The sequence below is a fragment of the Ornithorhynchus anatinus genome, chromosome 2, assembly GCF_004115215.2.
Source record: "Ornithorhynchus anatinus isolate Pmale09 chromosome 2, mOrnAna1.pri.v4, whole genome shotgun sequence".
In the NCBI taxonomy this organism is placed as follows: domain Eukaryota; kingdom Metazoa; phylum Chordata; class Mammalia; order Monotremata; family Ornithorhynchidae; genus Ornithorhynchus; species Ornithorhynchus anatinus.
The window spans coordinates 141,763,088-141,786,034 of NC_041729.1; the positions used below are offsets into that span (position 1 = coordinate 141,763,088).

At 59.2% G+C, this 22,947-nt stretch overlaps 1 protein-coding gene across 1 annotated transcript in view; it reads right to left on the bottom strand.

Annotated features, from left to right (window-relative positions):
- The window catches only part of POLD3 (DNA polymerase delta 3, accessory subunit), a 60,499-nt gene that overhangs the window by 37,217 nt on the left and 335 nt on the right, over nt 1-22,947 (bottom strand). Inside the window, 4 exon segments of the mRNA XM_029057535.2 lie at nt 1,013-1,145; nt 6,560-6,599; nt 9,095-9,197; nt 20,155-20,210. Coding sequence (XP_028913368.1) covers nt 1,013-1,145; nt 6,560-6,599; nt 9,095-9,197; nt 20,155-20,210 — 332 coding nt within the window.

Consider the following 22,947-nt stretch of genomic DNA (forward strand, 5'->3'; position numbering starts at 1 on the left):
AACAACAACAATAATAATATAATAGCAGTAACGAACTAAGCGCTTACTCTGTACCAGGAACCACATTAAACGCGGGTGCGGATGCAGCATCGCACAGATGAGACGTGGTCCCCGTCCCACATGGGGCTCACCGTCTATTTGGAAACCCTAGAATTGTCTGGGGGAGGGAGAGCGTTCATTTTCTAACTGGGGTTTGATTTTACGCGATTTCGAGTACTTGGAAGAGTATTACTGTGCGGAAACCCCTCTAGAAAGGTTGCTACAGTTCAGCCACGGGGCTAAACTAGACCGACCGAATCCCGACTGTTGCCGGTGCTAGTTTGGGGGCCTGGGTCGTCTTCTCAGCTGTGTGACTGTGGGCAAGTCACTTAACTTCTCGGTGCCTCAGTGACCTCATCTGTAAAACGGGGATTAGGACAGCGAGCCTCACGAGGGACGACCTGATTACCCTGTATCTACCCCAGCGCCGATACCAACATTAGTATTATTATTCTTTATTCTCTACCCCCCATTCAAAGCCTCATCTCCTCCGCGGGGCCTTCCCCGACTACGTCCACACCTCCTCTCTTCCCCCTCCTTTCCGCGTCACCCCTTCTTCCTCACTCCCCACCTCGGCCTCCAGTCCCCCGTCACTCACGTCCGCGTCTGTAACTTATTTCTTTCTATCAGTGCCTGCTTCCCCCCCTAGACTGTAAGCTCGTGGCGGGCGGGGAACGGGTCTCTGCGATCAGTCTCTCCCGAGCGCTCAGTCCCGTGCTCCGCGCGCGGCTAAGCGCCCGCTAAGCCCGCTCGGCGGTGGGACGGTGGTCGGGGACCCCCGGGGAACCGGGCGATCCCTTTACGCCGGGAAACGCTCCGCCGATCTCGACGGAAGGCGCCGCGTCTCGCCGACGCCGGGCGAGCGAGGGACGGAGGGCGCGCGGGCTCGGCCCCGCCCCGCCCGCCACCCCACGACGGTCGGTCTCGCCGAGCGAGCGAACCCCCGGGGGCCGGCCGAACGGCCCCGACTCACTTGCTGCAGTCGTGCAGATTGCTTTTAAGGACGTCGTAGTCGGTGTTGAACAGAGGCCCACTGTCCTTGAGCGCTGCTCTCTGGATGCTGTAGACATGGATGCTGGCAGTCACGGCTAGCTTGGACTTCATCGCTACGAGTCAACAGGGACAGCCTTCTGTTAAAACACAGACTTCGCAGCGTGAAGACAGTTCCAACCTGTCAGACCGCTTGCAGTCGGTGGGGCCCGCCGCCTCGAAAGGATGAACGGCCGCTCATGTAATCCCACCCAAATCATCCGTCCGGAAAGACGGGTATTTGGAGAGAAATCGGCGGGGGGGTAGGGAGGGGGAGGGGGAGTCGGTGGGGTCAGCGCGCAGTAGGGGCCGCACCTCGGTGGACACCCGCTAATTACGGATTGATCGCGAGGAAGATTTGGGCAGCTGTCTTTTCCTCCGGCTCCCCGGGCGCGGGGCCGGGCCCGCCAGTCGGGGGGGATCCGGGTTCTGGTCCCGGCCGTGACCTCGGGCAGGTCGCTTTGCCTCTCTGCGCCTCGGTGACCTCACCTGTAAAGTGGGGGTGAAAACCGCGAGCCCCCCGCGGGACAGCCCGATCGCCTTGGCTCTCCCCAGCGCTCAGAACGGTGCTCGGCACGTAGCAGGCGCTTAACGGACGCCATGGTCACTGTTATTATTACTTCACTTCTCCGGGTCTCGGTTCCCTCATCCGGAAAACGGGGGTGACGCCTCCGAGCCCGGGGCGGGACACGGACCGCCTCGTACCCGCCCCGGCGCTCAGAACGGTGCCCGGCACACCGTTTAGCGCTTGAAAAATATCTCCCCCCTGAAAAATCCCCTTCCAGTGAATCTACAGACCTCTGCCGGGGCGGAGGGACCCGTCTAATTCTGAGAACGAGCAGGGAGATGGGCAGCCAGCCCGACCGTCGGCTCCAAGTGTTAAAATCCGTTCCACCCAGCCCATCCCGCTTCAGCTACCGGCGAGGGGCCGCGTACGACTGTTCCTCTAGGGAGACGAGCTGCCGTCGATCAATCGGCTGGTGTTTATCGAGCGTTTACCGTGCGCAGAGCCCCGCTAAGCGCTCGGAGAGTACAGAGGAACAGAGCTGACAGACACGTTCCCTGCCCCCAAGGAGCTTACGGTCTAGCCTAGACTACGTTTATAATAATAATAACAACGGCATCTGCTAAATAATAATGACGCTGGCATTTATCAAGCGCTTACTATGTGCAGAGCACTGAGCGCCGGGGGGGGAGATAACGGGTAACCGGGTTGTCCCACTTGAGGCTCACAGCCGTAATCCCCGTTTTCCAGATGAGGGAACCGAGGCCCAGAGAGGTGAAGGGACTTGCCCACGGTCACACACCTGACGCGGGGCGGAGCCGGCATTCGAACCCGTGACCTCCGACTCCCAGGCCCGGGCTCCTTCCACTGAGCCGCGCCGCCTCCCCAGATATTCGCTGTGGGCCGGGCGCCGTTCTACGCTCTGGGGCAGATACAGGCAGATCGGGTGGGACGCGGTCCCCGGCCCACGTGGGGCCCACGGTCCCGGTCCCCCGTTCACGGAGGGGGGAGCCGAGGCACCGAGGGGAGGCGACTTGCCCAAGGCCACGCAGCAGACGGGCGGCGGAGCCGGGATTAGAAGCCACGATCTTCCGACTCCCAGGCCCCCGCCCTTCCCACTGGGCCCACGCTGCTTCTCTAATGCCTGATGTCGGTCTTCCCCTCTAGGCTGTCAGCTCGTCGCGGGCAGGGAACGTGTCTGTCTGTCGTTGAACTGTTCTCTCCCAAGCGCTCGGTACAGTGCTCCGCAGCCAGGGAGTGCTCAGTTAATACCGTTCACTGACCGACTAGGAGGCAGACGTGGAACTCAATTACCGACGGGGGAAATAATAATAACGATGGGATTTGTTAAGCGCTTCCCGGGTGCCCGGCACCGCTCTAAGCGCTGGGGTAGACGCGAGGTGAGCAGGTTGTCCCCCGTGGGGCTCACGGTCTTCATCCCCGTTTTACAGATGAGGGAACCGAGGCGCAGAGAAGTGAAGTGACTTGCCCAAAGTCACACGGCCGACACGTGGCGGCGCCGGGAGCGGAACCCACACCCTGACTTTCAAGCCAATGCTCTTTCGTTCAGTTGTATTTACTGAGCACTCACTGGGTGCACAGCACTGTGCTAAGCCCTTGAGTACCATCGTTATTACTGCTACGATTATATATCATCGTATATATCATACGGTAATAGTATTATAATCAATTCCACTAAGCCACGCCGCTTCTCGGAGTAGAAGGGATCAGGTACATAACCGCTGTGGGGCTGGGGGTCGGGTGAGGGTCAAGGGCTTGAGGAGCAGCGTGGCGCGGTGGAAAGAGCACGGGCTTTGGAGTCGGGGCTCGTGCGTTCGAATCCCAGCTCTGCCGCCTGTCGGCTGCGTGACTGCGGGCGAGTCACTTCACTTCTCTGCGCCTCGGTTCCCTCATCTGTAAAATGGGGATGAAGACCGTGAGCCCCACGGGGGACGACCCGATTCCCCTGTGTCCGCCCCGGCGCTTAGAACGGTGCTCTGCGCATAGTAAGCGCTTCACGAATACCAACATTATTATTATTATTCTGTTGCATTATATTCTCCCAAGCGCTCAGCGCAGTGCTCTGCACGTAACACACGCTCGCTAAATACGACCGATTAAAGGGTACAGGCCCAAGTGCCCAGGCGAGGCGTTTATCACCCCAGAAAACTCCAGGAAGGGCAGTTGCCGTTGACAGTGATGGGAAATAACGACGTCACTTAGATCCGTGACTTCTGAACATCTGACGTTCACCCCATCCCCAACTCCACAGCGCTGACGTATACATACGCTCGATTTACTTACTTATACTAATGTCCGTCTTCCCGTCCCGTTGTGGGCAGGGGGCACGACCACCAACCTCGTCGGACTCTACCCTCCCAAGCGTTCAGCACAGGGCTCCGCACCTAAGTGCTCGGTAAACACCACGATCGACTGACTGACTGGAACCGCGCCACGGGAAACATCGCCAGCAGCGGCAGGTGTTTTTAAAGCCGAAGCGCAACCCGGCCGGCACGCTTTCTCGAGAAACACGGACGAGAACACCCTCGTCTATTCTAGGGAATGAAAAGGTGTCCCTGAATTTTCAGTCACTTGACCAACGGCCTTTGCGGAAAGGCCAATTTTTAAAAAAAGCACCATTACGATCGCACCTGAGCCGAGCACCGATCCAAGCGCCGAGGCAGTTGCGAGTCAATCGGGTGGGACACGGTCCCCGTCCCCGCGCGGGACTCGTGATCGAAGGTGGGAAGACAGGTACGGAATCCTCATTTTACAGCTGAGGAAACTGAGGCCCAGAAAACTCAAGTGACTGGCCCCAAGTCACACGGGCAGGCAAGAGGCAGAGCCGCGATTACAGCTCTGTCCCGTGACTCCCAAACCTTAGGCCCCGCCGCCCCTCTCATTTTCCACTCTACCTTTCGTTCCCCGATCCGGAACGTATCTTAACGCCCGTCTCCCCGGGGCAGTCGACCAACCGGTTGCGTCTATTGAGCGCTTGCTGCGTGCGGAGCTCCGTACTCACGCTCGGGAGGGCACGAGAGAACGGAGTCGGTAGACGTGCTCCCGGCCCGGGGGTCTGCATTCGAGGGGCGGGGGGGACGGGGGGGACGGGGACGGGGACGATTATAAATAAATAATGGATCTGGGGGGCTGAGGGAGGGGTGAAGAGAGGGAGATCGGGGCGATATGGACGGGAGGGGGAGAAGGGGAAAGGAGGGTCTAGTCCGGGAGGGCCTCCTGGAGGCTTCGAAGGCGGGGAGGGTAATCGTCTGTGGGATAGGAGGAGGGAGGGCGTTCCGGGCCGGAGGCGGGACGCGGGAGAGAAGTCAGAGGCGAGGGAGACGGGAGGGAGGCGGAGTGAGAAGGTGGGCACCAGAGGGGCGGAGCGCGCGGGCCGGGCTGGAGTAGGAGAGTGGCGAGGGGAGGCGGGAGGGGGCGAGGGGCCGGACGGCTTTAAAGCCAGCGGCGAGCAGTCTCCGTTTGACGCGGAGGTGGACGGGCCACCCCCGGAGGGTCTCGGGGAGTGGGGAAACGCGGGGCCCGGGCGGCAGAGTGACGTACGGACCGGAGTGGGGAGAGGCAGGAGGCGGGGAGAGAAAGCGGTGGCGGTGGAGAGAGCGGATTTTAGCCCCGTTGGGAAGGCTGGGCTTATCCCGTCACCTTGTCCTCTCCCAAGCGCTCGGTACGGTGCCCTGCACGTGATACACGCTCGATACATACCACCGATCGACCGACTGAAGGGTACGGGCCCGAGGGCCCGGGCCACGCGTTCGGCACTGCAGCAGAACGCTCCACTAGGCGCGGCTGCTGTCGACGGTGACGGGAAATAACGAGATAATTCAACGTAAGTCAACGCGTGGGTCGAACGGGAGAGATAAGCGAGCTCCTGGAGGGAGGAGATCGTGTCCGCCAACTGACTCTGTTGTAGGGAAGCAGCGTGGCTCGGTGGAAAGGGCCCGGGCTTGGGGAGTCGGAGGTCGCGGGTTCGGGTTCCGCCTCCGCCGCTCGTCAGCTGGGTGACTTTGGGCAGGTCACTTCACTACCCTGGGCATCAGCAACCTCATCTGGAAAACGCCCCCTTTCCCTCCGCTCCTCCGCCTCTCCCTTCCCCTCCCCTCAGCACCGTATTCGTCCGCTCGACTGTATATATCTTCATCCCCCTATTTATCTTGTTGACGAGACGTACATCACCTCGATTCCATTCATCTGCCACTGCTCTAATGGGACGTTCATCCCCCCGATTCCGTTTATCGCCACCGTCCTCGTCCGTCCGTCTCCCCCGATCGGACCGTGAGCCCGTCCGAGGGCGGGGACCGTCTCCACCCGTTACCGACCCGTCCGTTCCGAGCGCTTGGTCCAGTGCTCTGCACACAGTAAGCGCTCAATAAATACTACTGAATGAATGAAAATGGGGGTGAAGACTGTGAGCCCCACGTGGGACAACCTGAGCGCCCCCGTATCTCCCCCCGGCGCTTAGAACGGCGCTCGGCACACAGTAAGCGCTTCACGGATACCGTCGTCGTCGTCGTCGCCGTCGCCGTCGTCGTCGCCATCACCGGGACGGACTTAGTACGGGCCGTCCCGTACGCCGTAAGCCCTCGATCGGATACCTCTGATCGACCGATAGTTCCTCAACCCAGAGAACACACGGTCTTGACCCTTCCTCCCCGGATGCGCTATCCTTTCAACCCAGCCCCGGGTCAGAAGGCAGCCGTCTTCCCCCGCTTGGTCCAAACGGGGTCGGGGGCCAACGGTAGCCGGGGGGGGGGGGGGGGCAGATGCCACGTAATCGGGCCGTCCGGCCCCCCGTCCGGTCACACGGCTGTAAATCCGCGCCCGCGGCGGGGTCGGGGTCTGAAAAGGTCCGGGCGGGGCTCGTTGAAAGGAATCTGCCCCAGTTGGGGAGCCTCGGGGTCTTACCGCTGGAGGCAGCCACGTTTCAGTGCTTAAGAGGAAAAAGGCAACCTGCCGAGACGGAGATACTACCCTCCAGTTTCTCTTCTCTAACTACCGCGACCTTGTGGCACTGTAAAGAAATAGCGATTTATTTTCATCATGTCGTTCACCGACCGTATTTATTGAGCGCTGGGGGCACAGCACTGTACTAAGCGCTTGGGACGGCCAGTTCGGCAACGGACTGAGACCACCCCCCGCCCGACGGCGGTCTTAAGGAAACCGTCGGGGGCCGGGCGCGTTAGGACAAGCTTGGACACCCACAAAACACATCTGCGTACACGATGATAACGGTGGCGCTTGTTAAACGCTTACTATGCGTCGAGCGCCGCTCGAGCGCCGGGGCCGATACGGGGTCAGCAGGTTGTCCCCCGGGGCTCGCGGTCTAATCTCATTCCACAGAGGAGGTCACCGAGGCCCAGAGAAGCGAAGTGGCCTGCCCCGGGTCAACGGCGGACAGGTGCGGAGCCGCGGGATGAACAATAATAACGTCGGCGTCCGGCAAGCGCTTTACTACGTGCGGGCCTGTTCTCGGCGCAGGGCGATCGGGTCGTCCCACCGTGGGGCTTCAGGGTCTTCGTCCCCATTTTCCAGATGAGGGAACTGAGGCCCGAGAAGTGAAGTGACTCGCCCGCGGTCACCCAGCTGACAGGCGCAGGGCCGGCATTCGAACCCATGACCCCTGACTCCCAGCCCGGCCTCTTTTCCACTGAGCAGTGACTTGCCGCGGTCACACAGCAGAGAAGTGGCAGAGCCGGGAATCAGAACTCATGTCCTCTAGACTCCCAAGCCCGGGCTCTTTCCACTGAGCCAGGCTGCTTCTCCTATATACAGACAGAGCTATCCAGATATGGATATAAACATATAGAGATACGTAGAGAGAGAGAGAGAGCTATCTAGATATAGATATAAATGTAGAGACAGAGATGCAGAGATAGAAGGGTAGATAGAGATATCTAGATATAGATAGAAATACAGAGATAGACAGAAACATCTAGCTATAGAGAGAAATATCCAGATCTAGACAGAAGGAGATAGAGATAGATAGAGATATCTACATGTAGATAGCTATAGATATATCTGCATATAGAGAGAGATAAAGATATATCTATCGCAATCTCCGTACATAGATACGGATCTATCCGCATATCGACAGATCTACCTGCGCCCCTATATCTACCTATGCATACACGGTCACCTTCATTCGGTCATTCATTCGACGGTATTTACCGAGCGCTTACCGTGTGCAGAGCACTGCACCGAGCGCCTGGGAAAGTGCAGTACGACGGACGGCGGCCATTCCCCGCCCGCCGAGTTCACGGTCCCTTTAGCAGAAAGCTATATATAAAAACGACAGTACGACAAAACGTCACCTTCGTTCTGTAACTTCGAAACCGGCCAGGTCAGAGAAACTGGCCTCGCTGTCTCCGGAACCGACTACGGACGCCAACGTATTTTAACCGCGGGCGGGCAACGTCGTTTTTTAGCGTGTGCTTAAATACGGTAGGACTTTTCTTGGGTGATGCGTTCTGTCCAAAGACGCCCACGAAGACAACTCTACGACAGAGATTCACCTTGCTTCTGGCCAAGAGGTGACGCTGACCTGCCCTGGCAGATTGTCACACGACAGGCAGCCAGAAACCAAAACTTGCCGTCGGAGAGAGGTGTGGGGTCACCGAAAATTAGGCAGGTGAATTTGGCAGAACGAAGGCTTCTTCCAAAGGTCCTCGTGGGGAAAAAGACTCCGTCACCGTCTTCCTTTTCTCTGTTTTTAGGCATCTGTTAAAGCGCTTGGTGTCCGGCACACAGTCGGCGCTCAACAAGTACCGTTATTATTATTAATAAACGCGCTGGGCCACATACCCGTCAAGTAGGGGACACAGTCCCTGTCCCACGTGGGGTTCCCAGTCACATAAGAGGGAAAATGGGGAGTGGCTACGCTGAGGAGGCAGAGGCGCGGGGAAGCGAGGTAACCTGTCCGAGGTCACACAGCGGGGGCGGTTTAACCCGATCCCGACTAACCCGATTCCTACGGTGTTGTGAAGAAACAGCCCTCTTGGCTGGAACAAATCCAAACTTGCGACTCCTAAGTGGCTAAACCACGGGCCCGGGAGGCAGGAGGACCTGGGTTCCAATCCCGGCTCTGCCGCCCGTCTGCCGTGTGACCTTGGGCAAGTCACTTCAGTTCTCCGTGCCTCGGTGACCTCCCCTGCAGAATGGGGATGAAGACCGCGAGCCTCACGTGGGACGGCCCGACTCCCCCGCATCCACCCCAGCGCTGCGAAAAACGCTCGGCACGTAGTGAGCGCTCGACAGATACCGACGTTGATATAATTATCATCATTACCTCTCCCGGAAGGCCCCACCCCCACCCGCCACCGTTCCGGTAGCCGACCCGGGGGGGGGGGGTTTCCTACCTCCCGCAAACTCTCGCCGGTCCGCCGCGGTGACGGTCCGGAATCAGTTCGGCGGCATCTCCCGAAACGGGGGATCTGAATGGGTTTCCCGCCCCCGGCCCCCCAGGGACCCGACCTCGACCCCTGCCAGGTGGCGGAGACGAAGACTTACGGCGCTTCCGTTCTCAACGAGATTGCCGGACACCAAATACGTGACGTGCAGCCGGGCTCCGGAATTCTCCTTCCGCCTCCTTTCGACGTAATCGTACAGCATCCTGTTCCGAACGGGGAGACCGAGACGAGATCAGAGAGGGAGCGCGGCCCAGTGGACGGATCCGACGGGCCGGGGAGTCGGAAGGTAAATAACAACACGTTGGCGTCCGTTAAGCGCTTACCTACGTGCGGAGCACCGTTCTAAGCGCGGGGTGGGTACGGGGCAATCGGGTCGTCCCACGTGAGGCCCGCGGTCAACCCCCGTTTTACAGATGAGGTCACTGAGGCACCGAGAAGTGAAGTGACGCCGCCCACGGCCGCCCACAGCTGACGGGGGGCAGAGGCGGGATCCGAACCCGTGACCTTCTGACCCCCGACCCCACCACCGCCGTGGACCTCCTAGGCAGGTCACTTGAATGAATGAATGAATACAGCGAAGAGGGAAGAGGCCGGAGGCAGAGTCCCGCAGACCAAGAAGCCGCGTGGCCTGGGAGTCAGAAGGATCTGGGTTCTAATCCCGGCCCTGCCACTTTTCTTCTGTGTGTGACCTTGGGCGAGTCACTTCACCCTGTGCCCCAGTTCCCTCATCTGTCAAATGGCGACGAACACCGTGAGCCCCACGTGGGACGGGGACTGCGTCCAACCCGACCTGCTTGTGACCACCCCGGTGCCCGGTACCGTGCGCGGCACGTAGGAAGCGCTTAATAAACGCCATTTTAAAAAACAGACATTAAAAAGCATTCCCATCACCCACACTGGAGTCTACGCCAGACACCCTCCGACCCGTACGGGTGCCCTCGGTTAAATTCTGTTGTTAATAATTATGACGACAAGAGGAACGGTAGTATTCGTTAAGTGCTCGCTACGTGCCAGGCGCCGTACTGAGCGCCGGGGTGGATCCAAGCGCGTCGGGTCGGACGGTCCCCGACCCCTGCGGGGCTCCCGGTGTTCGTCCCCGTTTTACGGATGAGGCGACGGAGGCCCAGGGAAGCGAAGTGACTCGCAGAGGGCCGCACGGCAGACGGGTAGCGGGGCCGGCGTTCGAACCCACGACCTTCCGACTCCCAGGCCCGGGCTGTAGCCACTAAGCCTTTAGCCGTCACCCTCTTGCCCCACCCTGCCTTCGGCTCACCCACCCGCCGCCAGCACACTCTCGGTCACCCAAATCCACCCTAGTCCGCGGCTCGGCGCGGGGACCCCGGGCTTTGGAGCGAGGGGTCCCGGGTTCAAATCCCGGCTCTGCCGCTCGTCAGCTGGGTGACTGTGGGCGAGTCACTTCACTGGGCCTCGATGCCCTCATCTGTAAAATGGGGACTGACCGTGAGCCTCACGTGGGACGACCCGATTACCGAGTCTCCCCCAGCGCTTCGAACGGTGCTCGGCACGTAGGAAGCGCTCAACGGGCGCCGACGTTGTTATTATTGTTATTATTGGCCCACCCGGACAGAGGCAGTGGAAAATAGGGAAGTGTGGCTCAACCCCAGGCCCCGCTTAAAAAAGGGCACTCGGGTCGCCGGGGCCGCGAAAGGCGAGGGCAGCCTGCCGACTCCGTCCGATTCAGCCCGCGCTCCACTCCGCGGCCCGGACGATTTTTCGGCCGAACGCTCGGCCCCGGCCTCCCCGCTCGAGACCCTCCGGCGGTCGCCCGTCCGCGTCCGCGTCCGCCGGAGACCCCTCCCCACGTCCATCGCCTCGCCGCCCCTCCTCCTTCACCTCGCTACCCTCCCACTCCAACTCGGCTCGCGCCGGGTTCCCTCTCTGAATCCATCTCACCCGTCCCGCCGCCGACCCCCGGCCCGCCTCCGGCCCGGAACGCCCTCCCTCCTCAAATCCCCCGGACGGTTCCCCTCCTCCCGTTTCCGAAGCCTCATTTCGGGCCCACCTCCTCCGAGGGGCCTTCCCTGACCCAGTCCACCTTTCCTCTTCCCCCACCCCCTTCTGCTTCGCCCTGACTTGCTCCCGTTACTCGTCCCACACCGCTTATTCCATTACCTGTCACGTATTCATTTATATCGACGTCGATCTCCTCCCTCTAAACCGTAAGTCCGCTGCGGGCGGGGAACGCGCCCGCCTATCGTTATATTGTAACAGTTGGTATCCGTTAAGCGTTTACTGCGTCCCGAGCACTGTTCTGAGCGCTGGGGGAGATACGGGGTCATCAGACTATCCGGCGTGGGGCTCACGTTTTTTAAGCCCCATTTTACAGACGCGGGGACTGAGGCCCAGGGAAGTCAAGCGACCTACCCAAAGTCACACGGCAGACAAGTGGCGGAGCCGGGGTCGGAACCCACGTCCTCTGATTCCCGATGATGACGACGACGGTGGCATTTAAGCGCTCACTAGGTGCCGAGCGCCGTTCTAAGCGCTGGGGGAGATGCAGGGCCATCAGGTCGTCCCCCGTGAGGCTCACGGTTAATCCCCATTTTCCAGACGAGGGAACTGAGGCCCCGAGAAGTGACGTGCCTCGCCCACGGTCCCGCAGCTGACGAGCGGCAGGGCCGGGATTCGGACCCATGACCTCGGACTCAGAGGCCCGGGCTCTTTCCACTGAGCCGCGCTGCTTCTCTAGCCGCAGCCAGTGCATACTACATACGCAATACCCCGCTAAGACGCAGGTACACCTTTATTATTCTACTCATTTTATTAACGATGTGCTCATACGTATAATGCCATCTATTTATATTGACGCTACCGATGCCTGTTTCCTTGCTTCGTCTCGCTGTCCGTCTCCCTCTTCTAGACGGTGAGCCCGTCGTCGGGTAGGGATTGGATTGTCTCCACCTGTCGCCGGACCGTACTTTCCGAGCGCTCGGTACAGCGCTCTGCACACGGTAAGCGCTCAGTAAATACGACCGAATGAATGAAAGAACCAGGTTCTGAAGATCCGGGCAGCAGCTGGGGGGAAGGGGGAACAGAGCCCGCCCCCCCCCCCCCCCCAAGAAGCAGGGCGGCCTAGCGGATAGAGCGCAGGTCGGGGAGTCGGAGTCGGAAGCCGAATCCCGGCTCCGCCGCTCGTCCGCCGGGCGACCCCGGGCAAGTCACCTCACTCCTCTGGGCCTCCGGCACCTCATCTGTAGAATGGGGATCGAGACCGCGAGCCTCCGTCCGATCTCATCCGCTTGTATCCAGCCCGGTGCTCGGTACGGCGCCCGGCACGGAGCAAGGGCTGCAGCGTGGCTCAGTGGAAGAAGCCCGGGCCTGGGAGTCAGAGGTCATGGGTTCGACTCCCGGCTCCGCCGCCTGTCAGCCGTGCGACTGTGGACAAGTCACTTCGCTTCTCTGGGCCTCAGTGCCCTCATCTGTGAAATGGGGATTAAGACCGCGAGCCTCACGTGGGACAACCGGATTCCCCCGTATCTACCCCCGGTGCTTAGAAGAGTGGTCCGCACACGGTAGGCGCTTAACAGATACCGACATTACTATTATTCCTGATTTTATTTATTTGCTCCTGATTCTATTCATTTGCTACTGTTCTAATGAGCCGTTCGTCCCCTTGTTTCAATACTGCTACTGTTCCCGTCTGTCCGTCTCCCCCGATTAGACCGTGAGCCCGTCGGTGGGCGGGGACTGTCTCTATCGCTTACCGATCTGTCCATTCCCAGCGCTCAGTACGGGGCTCTGCACATAGTGAGCGCTCAATAAATACTACTGAACGAACGAACGAACGATTAGATCACAATGATTACTATGATGACGGTCGTTATCGCCACGGGGCAGGAGGGGGAGGCCCGGCTGACTTGGGAAAGAAGGTCCCGGGGGTGAAGGTGAGCAAGGAGGGGATGACAGGTCCGAAGTGGGGGGGGGCGGGGGGGACGCGGGGGAAGAGAAAGGATTCGGGGGGGTGAAGCGGTTCTTCCGTGACCAAGAATCAGTGTGGCCTAGAGGACGGCGAGCCCGGGGGTCAGAAGGATCTGGATTCTAATCCCGCCTCCGCCAACTGCACGCTGTGTGACCCTGGACTTGTTCACTCCAAGCGCTCAGTACCGTGCTCTGCACGTGGTAAGCGCTCAATAAATACTACTGAATGAAATACTAGTGAATGAATGACAAGTCACTTCCCTGCTCCGCCTCAGCTGTAAAACGGGGCTACCTGTTCTCCCGCCTACTCAAATTGTGAGGCAGGGACTGTGTCTGCCCTCAGTAAGCTGTACCCACTCCAGAGCTCAGAACGACGACTGACCCGTAGGAAGCACTTAACAGATGCCACGAAAATCAAACAGAAACAAAACCTCCTCCGGTCAGCTGTCATCAGGAACCGTCCGGTGGGAGCCGGGAGCTCATAATGATGAGAAATGAAGTATTTTTCGACGGTATTTGTATCTGTTAAGCACTTGCTGTGTGCCGAACACTGTTTTAAGCGCTGGGGTGTCTACAGCGAATCAAGTCGGATACAGTCCCTGTCCCACACGGGGCTCACGGTCTAAGGGGGGAGAAGAGGACAGCTGAGGCACAGGATAATTACGGTATCTGATAAGCGTTTACTAAGCGCCGAGACAGAGACGGCAAACCCGGTCCCCGTCCCACGGGAGGCTCGGCCTCGATCCCCATTTTCCGGATGAGGTAACCGAGGCCACACGGCAAGCATCCGGCAGGGCCAGGGTTAGAACCCAGATCCCCTGACGTCTAGACCCGTGCTCTTTGCGTTCGGCCAAGCTGTTTCTCTTAGAAAACGACAGAAGACATCTGCTGGAAAAGCCATTCGGACCCCGTCTCCCGGGCCAACGGAAAAGGACGGAACGGTGGCTAACGTCCTTCTTCACTCAGGCTACTGGGGGTTTCTACTAATGGGAACGGATGAATGGAGGATCTCAGAGGGAGCAAAAACTACGATGGAGACGATTACAGAATGAATCAGGACGTTGTCAAGATGCTCAGGAAGAAGAGGAGGAGAAATAAAGAAAATCACCTTGGGGAAAATCAATATTCACCGGCTTAGGCTACTGAGCGGTAAGAAAGACCCATTGGAAGGCAAGCTATTAAGAAACAAAGGAGTTCAACAGAAGTGACTTCTTCCAAAATCGCTGTTCTGTAAGCTCCTGAATAAATCACAGCCTGAAAACTCAAAAACACCACTATGTAAAATCCACAAAATCCTACAGAGACCCGAGGGGCAACCGAGAAGGCAAAAAAGTCACGGAAATGAAGTCGGACTTCTAGAGAAGGGCGCCCCCGATTCTCCTACAACACAAAGGTCGGGGCTTGTGAAATCTTCCATTACGGAAAGCTAATAATAATAATAATAATAATAATAATAATGACGACAACGGTTTTCGTTGAACATTTACTCTGTGTCGAGCACCGTTCTAAGCGCCGGACCCTAGTACTGAACTGTTCTGATATCAGAGGGATGAATGCATGCATGAAGAGAGTTTCTTCAGTACCGTGGAGCGCTAAATCCAGATTTCTAAATCGCACAATATTCACACTGTGTATTAGAGAACACGCGCTATGACAGAAATGGGCGTGCAAAAGAAACGGTACGATCGTGTGGGGTCAAAATTACAGAAGCAAGAGATAGGACAAGCACGAGCCATAAAAGATAACCAGAAAAATCTCAATTACGCCGGACCAAGGAGCGGGATCAGAGAAAAGAGCGCTCCGTTGATGGGCAGGTGCGATCAGGGTGGACGGAGAAAAGGCAAAAACGCTTAACACCTTTTCACATCCGTCTTCCCAGAGATTATAATGAACATAACAATAATAATAATGATGTTGGTATTTGCTAAGCGCTTACTATGCGCAGAGCACCGTTCTGAGCGCTGGGGGAGAGACAGGGGCATCAGGTTGTCCCACGTGAGGCTCACAGTCTTCACCCCCTTTTTACAGTTGAGGTGACTGAGGCCCAGAGAAGTGAAGTGACTCGCCCACGGTCACACAGCTGACAGGTGGCGGAGCCGGCATTCGAACCCATGACCTCCGACTCCCCAGCCGGGGCTCCTTCCACCGAGCCACGCTGCTTCTCCACATCTGACATGAGTGAGTGCCACCGGTGACTGGAGATTTCGACAGGAACAAACTACAGTAGGAAAGAGAACGACCTCGACATAAACAGAGTAGGAAGCTACTGGGTGAAGGATGGCCGATCACCCAAACGGGAATTTATTAAGGCACTGGACCATTTCGTCCCGGTATTTTTTACTCGCTTCTACGTGCCGGGCTCCGTACTAAGCGCCGAGGCGGATACAGCGTGGCCGGGCTTGGGAGTCAGAGGTCGTGGTTCTGATGCCTGCCTCCGCCACTTGTCCGTTGCGTGACCCGGGGCAAGTCACTTCACTTCTCTGTGCCTCGGTTCCCTCGTCTGCAAAAAACGGGGATTAAAAGAATGGGAGCCCCACGTGGGTGGCAACCTGATTATCCCGTATCCCACCCCGGCGTTTAGAACGGTGCTGCTGCACATAGTCAGCGCTTAACAAATACCATAATTTATCATCATATACGGGCTGATCGAGCAGGACGCAGTCCACGGCCCAAACGGGGCTCGCGGTCTTGATCCCCATTTGACAGGTGCGGGAACTGAGGGCCAGAGAAATTCATTCCTTCATCCGACAGTATTTACTGAGCACTCACTATGTGCAGTGCACTGTACTAAGCGCTTGGAACGGACAAGGAGAAGCAGAAAGAGCCTGGGCCTCGCGAAGTCACAGGCCCGTTCGGTTCGAATCCCGGCTCCGCCACTTTGGCAGCTGCGTGACCGTGGGCAAGTCACTTCACTTCTCTGCGCCTCGGCTCCCTCGTCTGCTAAAATGGGGATTAAGACCGTGAGCCCCACGTGGGACAACCGGATTCCCTGTGTCTAGCCCAGCGCTTAGAACGGTGCTCTGCACAGAGTAAGCGCCTTAACAAATACCAACACTATTAAATCGGTAACAGATAGAGTCCCTGCCTCCCGACGGCTCACAGTTAATCGGGGGAGACGGGCAGACGAACGGAAATGACTCGCCCCCCGGTCCATACAGCAGATAAGAGGTGGAGCTCCGTTAACACAGAAGCCGCGGGTTATCCTCTTCGAGGGATCCGAACCCGGAATCGAGTCCCGGGACGCTCGTCTTAAAACGGGGGCAGAGAAGGCCACTACCCGCGGCCAACACCTGACTATCGCTACCTTACAGACACGGAGGAATCCTCGATCCAGTTCCAGCCACCTAAATAAAACGTAACCCGGGTCGGGCTCCCCGTCGTCAGCTTGACGTCTGCCCGCCCCAACCCTAACTCTATTCTGTTTGCCATTTGTTCACTGAGACGCTCCTCCCTCGATTTCTATCTATCGCCACCGTCCTCGTCCGTCCGTCTCCCCCGATCGACCGCGAGCCCCGTCCGAGGGCGGGGACCGTCTCTAGCTGTTACCGATCTGTCCGCTCCGAGCGCTTGGTCCGCTGCTCTGCACAGAGTGAGCGCCCAATAAATACTATTGAATGAAGACTGCGGTCAGTCGGTCGATCGTATTTACTGAGCGCCCGCTGCGTGCGGGGCGCTGTACTGTGTAATAAGCGCTCCCTCCTGCGTCGCCCTGACTTGCTCCCTTTGTTCTTCCCCGCCCCCGGCCCACGGCACTTGGGTTCGCGTCTGTCGTCTTCTTTATCCGTACTGATCGTCTCCCCCCGGGGCTGGATTGGAAGCTGGTTGCGGGCCGGGAAATCCAACTGTTCATTCCTGCACCGAGACCGGGAGCCCCACGTGGACGGGGACCCGTGTCCAACCCCATTCGGTCGTATCCACCCCGTGGCTCAGGTCGCAATAATAATGATGTCGGTATCTGTTAAGCGCCTTACTGCGTGCCGAGGCACCGTTCTAAGCGGCTGGGGGTGGACACAGGGAATCAGGTCGGGGGCTCACGGTCTTAATCCCCATCTGACAGACGAGGTCACCGAGGCCCAGAGAAGTGAAGTGACTTGCCCACAGTCACCCAGCTGCCGAGTGGCAGATCCGGGATACAGTGCCCGGCACGTAGCGAGCGCTTAAGGAATACCACGGTGATTATTATTTACCAGGTACGCGTCCTCTGCACGCAATTAAGCACGCGATAAATACAACTGAATGAACGAAAAGTCAGGGAGAAGAAAGGGGTCGGGCGGGAAGATACGGAGTAACGTTGGTATCTGTTAAGCGCTTACTGCGTGCCGAGCACCGTTCTAAGCGCTGGGGGAGACACGGGGGAATCGGGTCGTCCCACGTGGGGCTCACGGTCTTCATCGCCACTTTACAGAGGAGGGAACTGAGGCAGCGGGAAGTGAGGTGACTTGCCCGAAGTCACACAGCTGACAAGCGGCCGGGGCCGGGATTCGAACCCGTGACCTCTGACCCCAAAGCCCTCGCTCCTTCCGCTGAGCCACGCTGCTTCTCTAAGCGCTAGGCTAAATGCACACTGAGCGGGTTGGGCGCCGTCTACGTCCCACAGGGGGCTCAGAGTCTTAATCTCCATTTTATCACGTGCCAATCGGTCCGTGGAAATTCTGGAGCGCTCACTACGAGCCGAGCGCCGTTCTAAGCCCTGGGGAGGATACGACCAGCAGTCTTCAGGTTGGACACAGTCCCCGTCCCCCGTGAGCCTCACGGTCTTAATCCCCATTTGAGAGAAGAGGGAACTGAGGGCCGGAGAAGCGAAGCGACTCGCCCAAGGTCGCGCGGCGAACGGCGGGGCCGGCGTTCGAACCCGGCTCCTCCCGATTCCCGGGGCTGCGCTCTGATGAAAAGCAAATCCCGCCACACAAAACTGCATTTCCTTTGGCAAAAGGCAAAGCCCGCGGTTAAAGCGTGCTCCACCTGAAATCCTCAACAGGAGAATTCTGGCGCGCGGACGTGCAGCTGGCAACGACTCTAGACCGGAAACTCACTGAGGGCAGGGAACACGTCCGTCTGTTGCTATGGCGTACGCTCCCAAGCGCTCGGTACAGCGCTCTGCCCGGGATAAGCGCTCGGTCGATACGATTTAGCCGCGAATGACTCGGAAAGCGACCGAGCCCGCGACTGGATCCATTCGATCCCCTCGCCGGTGACTGCGGTGAAGGGATCCAGATGACCGCACCGGGCAGGCCTGTCAACGCGCCGGAAGAGACGGATCAAATTCCAAGTGACCCGGCCCTCGCTAAATAATACGCGGGACCGAGCGAGACGAGATCCAGAAAGGACAGATGCAAGAGAGTGCATTTGGAGACACCCGCCCCCGGAAAAAATGTTAAAAATGCAGAGCGGAAAATGATCCGTCAGGCGCCAGTCCTCTAAACCATAAGCTCCTTACGGGCAGGGAACGTTGTATTCTTCTCTCCCAGGCTGAGCGCAGAGTGCTTGACACACAGTAAGCGCTCAAAAAATAAATACCGTTGATTGGGTACACTTAAAAAAGTGCCGGGATGTCCACCCTCCCTCTGCTCTTCCCCACGGCACTTTGCGTATTTGTATTTTTTAATTATTACTCCGTTTATCTTATTAACGACGTGTATACGTAGCTACGCTTCTCTTTCCCTTGACGGTACTGATGCCTGACTACTTGTTTTGCTGCCTGTCCCGACCGCGAGCCCGCGGTCGGGCAGGGCTCGTCCCTCTCTGTTGCCGAACCGTCCGTTCCGAGCGCTCGGGACGGCGCCCTGCGCACGGTAAGCGCTCAATAAATACGACTGAACGCACGAAGGTGAATACGAATGGCTACAACGCTATCGTTTTTTCAAAGGTGCCCATTTCGGGATGCACTGACAGGCCAGAATTCAGAAGTCACCTCTTATCGCCGTCGTCTGCTCTGGTCAGACGGCGACTAAACTCCCGTTCCGATCACTGCGTCTTTCAAGGGGAATAAAGAAACCGATCGAGTGAAAACCACCACCACAAAAAAGGGTCAGAGCTGATCGAGGAGAAGGACTGGGACGGAGGGCTAAAACATCGGGCTTAAAATAGGGGCTTATCACGGCCTCTATCTATCATTTATTTAGTCCGGACCGGCTGAACAATCACCTTCGGGAAAACGGGGCAGTACGGCCTAGCGGAAGGAGCGGGGGCCCGGGAGTCCGCGGACCCGGGTCCCGCCGACCGCCTGCCCTGCGACTCCGGGCGAGTTCCTTAGCGCCTCCGCGCCTCCGTTTCCCCACCCGCGAACCGTCCCACGTCAGCGTAGGGGCTCGGCGGGGTCGGACGCGGCCCCCGCCCCGCCTCGCCTCGGGCTCCCCGTCTTCGTCCCCGTTCTACGGAAGAGGGAACCGAGGCCCCGAGGAGCGCCGGGATCCGCCCGAGGCCACGCGGCGGCCGAGTGGCGGGGCCGGGACTCGGACCCCCGTCTTCCGACTCCCCGGCCCGCGCTTCCTCCCCACGGCCCGCCTCCCCCCAGAGCACTCGAGGACCCGCTCGGAACGAGGCGGTGAACGCGTCCGAGATATTCGTCGGCTTCCGCCGTCTCAGACGGAACCGAGGCGGCCCCCTTCGTCGGCCGGGTGTCCTCTGCCACTCGATCCCGATAAGCCGTCCTTCGCCCTGCGCCCAGAAAGGGCGTAGGGAGAAAGGGATTCGGGAGCTCGTTTCGGAGAAGCGGCCCGGCCCCGGGAGTAAGGCGGTCATGGGTTCGAATCCCGGCTCCTCCTCCTCCTCCTGTCATCCGCGCGCCTCTGGGCGAATCGCCGAACCCGGTGCCTCGGTTCCCTCGTCCGGAAAATGGGGATTAAGACCGCGAGCCTCACGGGGGACAATCCGATCGCCCCGCATCTCCCCCGGCGCTCTGCACGCCGGAAGCGCTTAACAAATACCGGCATCGAGCGGTCGATCCCGGCTCCGCCGCCCGTCTGCCGGGTGGCCCCGGGCTGGGCCCCTTCGTTCTCTGGGCCTCAGTTCCCCCTTCTGTAAAACGGGGATGAGGGCGGTCAGCCCCAGGCGGGACGGGGACCGTGTCCGACCCGACTGTCGTCTGTCCACCCCGACGCTTGGAACGGTGCACGTGGTGAGCGCTTGAGGACCACCAGAATCATCATCATCGTCATCGTGACTATGACTGTGATTATTATTAAAGAGTAAAGGAAATAGCGGGTTGGGGGGATTACTTACTGCTTGGCCTGGTTGACGTGCACCCCTAAGGTATAGCTCAGCCACTTGTACGTCACCTGTGGGGGAAGACAATTTTCAAAATCGCGTCGTTTGCGAACCTCGTGGGCGCGAGCCAAAGGGGGCCCTCCCGCAAACTCTGAACGCCGCCCTCTTCCCCAAGGGGCACAGCGATAATAACCATGACAATGACGTTGGTATTCGTGAAGCGCTCGCTACGTGCAGGGCACCGCTCTCGGCGCTGGGGGAGAGCCGGGGTCATCGGGTCGTCCCGCGTGGGGCTCCCGGTCCCCATCCCCGTTTTCCGGACGAGGGAACTGAGGCCCGGAGAAGCGAAGCGACTCGCCCACGGTCCCGCAGCCGACGCGGGGCGGAGCCGGGATTCGAACCCGTGACCTCTGACTCCCAGGCCCGGGCTCTCTCCACTGAGCCGCGCTGCTCCCTACTGAGCGTTCGTGGGCGCAGAGCGCTGCACCGAGCGCTTGGAAAGGTACGGTTCAGCAACGGACGGAGGCGGTCCCTGGCCGACCGCGGGCTCGCCGTCCAGCTGGCGATGGGCAGGGAAGGCGACAGTTCGCCGTAGCGGACTCTCCCCAAGCGCTCGCTACAGTGCTTTGCACACAGAGGAGCGGCGCGCCGGTGGGTAGAGCCCGGGCCTGGGAGTCAGAAGGAGCTGGGTTCCCATCCCGGCTCCGCCACCGGTCAGCCGGGTGACCTGGGCCAAAAGCCACTTCGCGTCTCTGTGCCTCAGTCACCTCATCTGTAAAATGGGGACGGAGACCGTGAGCCCCAAGCGGGACGCCCTGACCGCCTTGCGCTCCCCCCGGCTCCCCGCCACCGCTCAGAACGGTGCTCGGCACGCGGCGAGCGCGTCGCTTCGCTTCTCCGCGCCTCGGTTCCCTCCTCCGTAAAACAGGGCCCGTGCGCGCTCAGGACGGCGCTCGGCACAGAGCAGGCGCTCAACCAATACCCTCGGCATCATCGTCGCTACCGTTGACGATTCCGGATCCGCCGCCCGTCAGCTGTGCGGCCTCGGGCCTCGGTGACCTCGTCCGTAAAACGGGGATGAAGCCCGGGAGCCTCACGTGGGACGACCTGATCACCCCGTCCCCCCCCCCCAGCGCTCGGAACGGTGCTCTGCGCACAGCGAGCGCTCAGTAAGCGCTACGGAACGAACGCGGTAAGCGCTCGACCTCACTTCTCCGGGCCCCGGTGACCCCATCTGTCACGGGGGGGGGGAAGGCCGTGAGCCTCACGTGGGACGACCTTAGGACGGTGCTCGGCACACAGTCAGCGCTTCACCCCTCTGTGCCTCGGCGACCTCAACCGTCAAACGGGGAGGAAGACCGGGAGCCCCACGTGGGACCACCTGATCACCCGGCGCTTCGCACGCAGTAAGCACTTTAGAACGGCGCCTGGCACACGGTGAACGTTCCTTAGCACATCCCTCTCGGGGCCTCAGTCTCCCTCATCTGTCAAATGGGGATGAAGACCGGGAGCTCCGCGCGGGACAACCCGACCCCCTGGTGTTCCCCCGTCTCTCCCCCGGTGCTCAGAACGGTGCTTCGCACACCGTGAGCGCTCGGCCCGTGCCATCGTGGCTTTTCTCCCCTCTGTGCCTCAGCTCCCTCATCTGCAAAATGGGGATTTTAACCGATTAAAAGGAACATTTTAACAAATACCAACATCGTTGTTGTTGTTATTAAACCTGATTTCCCCCGTCTCTCCCCCAGCGCTCAGCGCGGTGTTCTGCACCTGGGAAGCGCTTAACCAATACCAGCCTCATCACTGCCCCGGCGCTTGGCACGCCGCAAGCACTTAAACCCCAACGTCATCATCGTTCTTCTCCGTGCCTCGGCGACCTCCTCTGTCAAATGGGGATGGGGACGGGGAGCCCCGCGGGGGTCCGCCCCGGCGCTTGGCACGGTGCTCTGCACGTAGTAGGCGCTTGGCAAACGCCATCGTTGTTTCGCGCCCCTCCGCGCCTCGGTTCCCTCATCTGTCAAATGGGGATGAAGACCGGGAGCCTCACGTGGGACCACCTGATTCCCCTGCGTCTCCCCCGGCGCTCAGAACGGTGCTCTGCACAGAGTAAGCGCTGAACAACAAATACCAACATTATTATTATTCTCTGTGCCTCGGTTGCCCTCATCTGCCAAATGGGGATGAAGCCTGGGGGCCCCACGTGGGGCCACCTGATTCCCCGGTATCCCCCCCAGCGCTTAGAACGGTGCTCTGCACGTAGTAAGCGCTGAACAAATGCCATCGTTGTTTTTCTCCCCTCTGTGCCTCGGTTTCCCTCATCTGTGAAATGGGGATGGAGACCGGGTGCTCTAGAACGGTGCACGAGAAGCAGCGTGGCGCAGTGGAAAGAGCCCGGGCTTTGGAGTCAGGGCTCAGGAGTTCGAATCCCGGCTCTGCCGCTTGTCGGCTGTGTGACTGTGGGCGAGTCGCTTCACTTCTCTGGGCCTCGGTTCCCTCATCTGTCAAATGGGGATGAAGACCGTGAGCCCCACGTGGGGCCACCTGATTCCCCTGTGTCTACCCCGGCGCTTAGAACGGTGCTCTGCACCTAGTGAGCGCTCAACAAATACCAACATTATTATTATTATTATTGCTCTGCACCTAGGAAGCGCTGAACAAATAGCAACATTATTATTCTAACTCAGTGCCTCAGTTTCCGCATCTGTCAAATGGGGATGGAGACCGGGAGCCCCGCGTGGGACCACCTGATTCCCTTGCATCTCTCCCCCAGCGCTTAGCCCAGTGCTCTGCACGTAGGAAGCGCTTAACAAA